Source organism: Rhincodon typus, unplaced genomic scaffold (genome assembly GCF_021869965.1).
Source record: "Rhincodon typus isolate 14 unplaced genomic scaffold, sRhiTyp1.1 hic_rhity00016701, whole genome shotgun sequence".
Lineage (NCBI taxonomy): Eukaryota > Metazoa > Chordata > Chondrichthyes > Orectolobiformes > Rhincodontidae > Rhincodon > Rhincodon typus.
This window is the reverse complement of record NW_025982339.1, coordinates 1-5,018: the sequence shown is the minus strand read 5'-3', so window position 1 is coordinate 5,018 and position 5,018 is coordinate 1. Positions and strand designations below refer to the sequence as shown.

Here is a 5,018-nt window from a genome sequence, read left to right as displayed (position 1 = left end):
CTGAGAGAGAGAGAGATCATTGTGAGACACCAGGCAGTGTACAGATAACTCACTGGATCATGTCTGGGAAACAGTCTGTCCTTTTGCCAGGTTTCTGAAGGACTGGCTTCACTGTTAGAGCAATTATATAAAAAGTCAGAATGTTGAAAAATGACTTGGAAATTACCTGGCAAAGTCATGGATGGAATCATCTGTCAATGAGTTTTTCGAAAGATTAAGATGAGCCAAAACACAGCCTTCCTGGATTGTAGTAAAATATATTCAAGTCAGTCAATCAAACATGGAAATGAATCTTGCTATCAAGAGTTTAACTAGCAGGAATTCAGACTGATCGAATGATCAGCCAGCTCACTGAGATCTTCCTCCTTTAAGGAGTGCTCAAGCAGTTCTGATGGCAGAGTGTTAATATTGTATTTCAGGGGCCCAGGCTAATGCTTTGGGTCAGCATCTCTTGCTCATCTGTGTACAGCTAGTTACTTGCTTGGCCGGTTGGGAGGGCTGTTTGGAGTCAGCTCTCTGTGGTGACAAAAACGTGCGCTTGTGTTACCACATACATAAAACAGCCTCCTAGAATCCCACACAACTGGAGCTGTCACACTGTGTAATGTGAGAACAGTGTGACAGCTACCTTCTCAATGACATTTCCCACCACACTGGCTCAAGTCAAGACAGTCTCTTTGAAAAAACAAACAGGAAAGTCCCTCAGCCAGAGCTTCGAGTGACTGTGGGACAAAATGTCCAGCCCTGACAGCACCTAGTGTGATCCTTACCTGGGTGAGGTACCTCGCAACCAGCTCCAGGAATTGCCTGTCCTGGTTACAAGTTACCGAGGAGATCTCGAGATGTGAAAGGATGTCATGAGGAAGATTCTTCAGCAGAAACTGGACCCCTTTTAATCCCAGGTCGTTGTTGGAGAGGATCAGAGTTTTCAGGTGCCTCGTCCCTGAGCGAGTAAAGAACAGAGTTAGTGACTGGGCAGTGCATTATCAGATGGACAAGTCATTGCACTGTCACAGATCAGCTCAGGGAGGCTTTGAGCTAATCACCAACCCAAAATAATAACAATACTCAAATAACTCATCCACTAACAGATTGAAACACAGCTAAAACATTCCAGTCAGAATGTTTCCAATTCATTAGTGAGGACATACCTTTGACATTAAAATCACAAGGAATCTCCCAACACCAACACAGGGTCAGTGCTGAGGGAGCACCGCACTGTCGGAGGGGCCAGTGCTGAGGGCCTTGTTCACCCCCAGTCCAACATCAGCACCTCCATATCATGAAATGTGAAGTTATACACTTCAGTGTGAAAAACATACAGGCAGTGTATCATTTAAATGATGACATTTTGGGAAGTGTGAATGTGCAGTGGGATCTGGGGGTCCTTGTTTACAGCCAGTCAATGAAAGTAGATGGGCAGGTGCAGCAGGGAATTAGGAAGGCAAATGGTAAATTGGCCTTTGTTGCAAGAGGATTTGAGCTCAGAAATAAGGACGTCTTGCAGTAGTTATACACAGGGCCTTGGTGAGGTCTCCCTGCCTAAGAAAAGGTCAGAAGTTACATGACACCAGGTTACAGTCCAGCACTTTGTTTGAAATCACAAGCTTTCATTGCACTGCCCCTTCATCAGGTCACCTTGATTTATTGTCACATGTATCGAAATGCAGTGAAAAAGCTTTGTTTACGAGCTGTCTAGGCAGATCATAGCAAGCAGGATGTATAGATCAAAAAGACTGAGGCATACAGGTTACATTGCACAGGGCGTACACTAGCCAAGATCAACTTTAGCAAGATCAGCATTATTGGAGGCTAGAGAGTCCATTCATCAGTTTGATAACAGCCGAGAAGAAGCTGTTCCTGAACCTGCTGGTGCGTGTGTTCAGGTTTCTGCATCTTCTGCCTGATGGAAAAGGTTGTAGGAGATCATTATCGGGCTGCGATGGGTCTTTGATGATGTTGGTCACCTAATGAAGGGGCTATGCTCTGAAAGCTTGTGATTTCAATAAACCTATTGGACTATAACCTGGTGTTGTGTGATTTCTGACCTTTTCCACCCCAGTCCAACACCAGCACTTGCACATCATACCTTAGAAAATATATAGTTGCCATAGAGGCAATTGCTGTAATGTTCTGGAGTGGCAGATGGAGTTTAGCCCTGAAAAGTGTGAGGTGATTAATTTTGGAAGGACAAACTTGAAAGCAGATTACAGGGTTAACGGAAAGATTCTTGGCAGTGTGGAGGAGCAGAGGGATCTTGGGATTCATGTCCACAGTTCCCTGAAAGCTGCCACCCAGGTGGATAGAGTTGTTAAGAAGGCGTATGGTGTGTTAGCTTTCATTCATAGAGGGATTGAGTTCAAGAGCCGTGAAGTTATGCTCCAGCTATACAAAAGCCTGGTTTGACCACATCTGGAGTATTGTGTCCAGTTCTGGTTGCCTCATTACAGGAAAGATGTGGAAGCGTTGGAAAAGGTGCAGAGGTGATTTACCAGGATGTTGCCTGGACTTGAGGGAAGGTCTTACGAGGAAAGGTTGAGAGATCTAGAGCTTTTCTCTTTAGAACGACGAAGGATGAGAGGTGACTTGATAGAGGTGTACAAAATGATCAGAGGTATAGATAGAGTGGACAGCCAGAGACTTTTTCCTAGGGTGGGGTAGCTATTACGAGGGGGCATAGTTTTAAAAAGTGAGTGGAGGTAGATATAGGGGAGATGTCAGAGGTAGGTTCTTTACTCAGAGAGTAATTGGGGCGTGGAATGCATTGCCGGAGAGTGTAGTGGAGTCGGCCTCATTAGGGGCATTTAAGCGGCTATTAGTTAGGCATATGGATGATAGTATAAAGGCAAGGGTGGAGGTTAGATAGACCTTAGGATTAGGGTAAAAGTTCAGCACAACATCGTGGGCCGAAGGCCCTGTACTGTTCTATGTTCACTAGACTGATAGCGAGAAATGCAGATCTGTCGTAAGAGGAGAAAGTGGTTTGAATGGGCCTGTATTCACTAGAGTTGAGAAGGATGAGAAATGTATAAAATTCTAACAGGATCAGGCAGACCAGATGCGCAGGACTGAGATGAAAAAATATTTTTCACCCAAAGGTTAGGAAAGGTGTGGAATTCTATACCATGAGGGCTGTGGAGGCCAAGTCACTGATCGTATTCAAGAAAGAGATTGATACGTTTCTGGTTTTAAGGGTATGAAGGGGAATGGGGAGATAGTGGGAATATGGGATTTAGATGGAGGATCAGCCGTGATCATATTGAATGGTGGTGCAGACTTGAAGGGCTGAATGGCCTCCTCCTGCTCCTAGTTTCTACGTTTCCAAGTGAGTGTGCACTTTCCTAGGATGGTCTGCCTCTAACTTGGACTTTGTCCTCTGTGCAAATCCCTGGGACTGTGATATCAGCCCTTCCAGCTGGAGACTGTATCTTATAGAGTCACACAGCGCAGAAGAGGCCCTTTGACCCAGCAACTCTGTGCTGACCGATCTACACTAGTCACACTTTACACCACAGCCTTGAATGTTGTGACATTTCACATGTTCATCCAAGTACTTTTTAAAAGGTTGTGTTTCCCATCTCAACCACCGTCCCAGGTAGAGCATTCCAAACTGTTGTAACTGTGTCTGGAAACTCCTTGCGAAAAGCTGAGGGGAGTGAAGGTGTTGTCACGATCTGAGTTCTATCTGTCTTTTACCTTTCATTGTGCAGGTCAGAGCGAAATTCTGCAGGAACTTGGCTGTGAGCCCACAGGCCTGGAGTTTGAGCGTGCTCAGTAGAGGGCAGGATTTGATGAGAGAGGCTATAGACTGAGAGCAGCCGTCACCCAAAGGATTGAGGCTGAGGTTCAACTCCTGCAGACTCTGAAACACAAAACAAAATTCATGTACTGAATTATTTTGGGTGTAAATTAAGATACTGTTACAATCTCCTCTGGCACCCACCACTGTGGTCTGTGTTAATTGTACCATTCTGGTTAAAAATCTCAGTAAAGTCACCATAGTTCTACCAGACTGAAAACAAACAAAAAAATTGCTGAAGATCACAGCAGGTCAGGCATTTCTCTCCATGGTTGCTGTCTGACCTGCTGTGATCTCCAGCATTTGTTGTTTTCAGCACACATTCTAGCATCTGCAGCAATTTGTTCCTACATAGTCCTACCAGACCTTCCAGGTTGTTCTCTCGTGACAGAGAGATAACTGGTGGTAGTTTAACCTGAGGGTCACCGTGCCTCAGGCACAGGGAGAGGTTGAGGAGGAGGGTCCTTCACGTTAACCTCAGCCAGTGCAGGAGTTAAACCCACACTAACAGTGTCACTGTCCGTCATAAACTGGCAGTCCAGCCAACTGAGCTAACCTGCCCCAAAGGTTAAAGATTAACTCAACAACAAAAACAAAGTTGCTGGAAAAGCTCAGCAAGTCTGGCAGCATCTGTGAAGGAGAAAAGAGTTAACGTTTTTGCAGTTCTGAGGAAGGGTCACCGGACCCGAAACGTTAACTCTGTTTTCTCCTCCACAGATGCTGCCAGACCTGCTGAGCTTTTCCAGCAACTTTGTTTTCGTTCCTGATTTACAGCATCTGCAGTTCTTTTGGTTTTTGTTAAAGATTGACTATCTTGAGGGGTCTGTCATATTTTACATTTGAACGGAGTTTTTAAAAGTTCTGCCTGTGTTTCAGGAGTGTTTCTGAACTTTGCTCACTGGTGAGGCGTTGGGCAGGCAGCTCAGAGGAGCTCCTCGGATTTCTGCCCCTGGCCCTGGCCAAAGGCACCATAAACATGTAGAGGCCTGGACAGAGTGGACATGGAGACGGTGTTTCCATGAGCAGGACCTGAGGGCCCAGCCTCACAGTAAAGGGACGACCCTTTAGAACTGAGATGAGGAGGAATTTCTTCAGTCAGAGGGTGGGGAATCTGTGGAACTCATTGTCATAGAAAGCTGTGGAGGCCATGTCATTGAGTGTATTTCAGACATAGGTGGATAGGGTCCTGGTTAGTGAGGGGATGGAGGGTTACAGGGAG

At 45.6% G+C, this 5,018-nt stretch overlaps 1 protein-coding gene across 1 annotated transcript; it reads right to left on the bottom strand.

The window, feature by feature from the left end:
- Nucleotides 1-166: 166 nt before the first annotated feature.
- On the bottom strand, nt 167-3,862 carry LOC125482768 (tonsoku-like protein; the record flags this gene model as incomplete). The annotated part of the gene is made up of 3 exons (XM_048594904.1): nt 167-240; nt 771-943; nt 3,697-3,862. Coding segments are annotated over 3 exons (413 nt in total), but the record flags the coding sequence as incomplete, so codon positions are not given.
- Nucleotides 3,863-5,018: the final 1,156 nt, after the last annotated feature.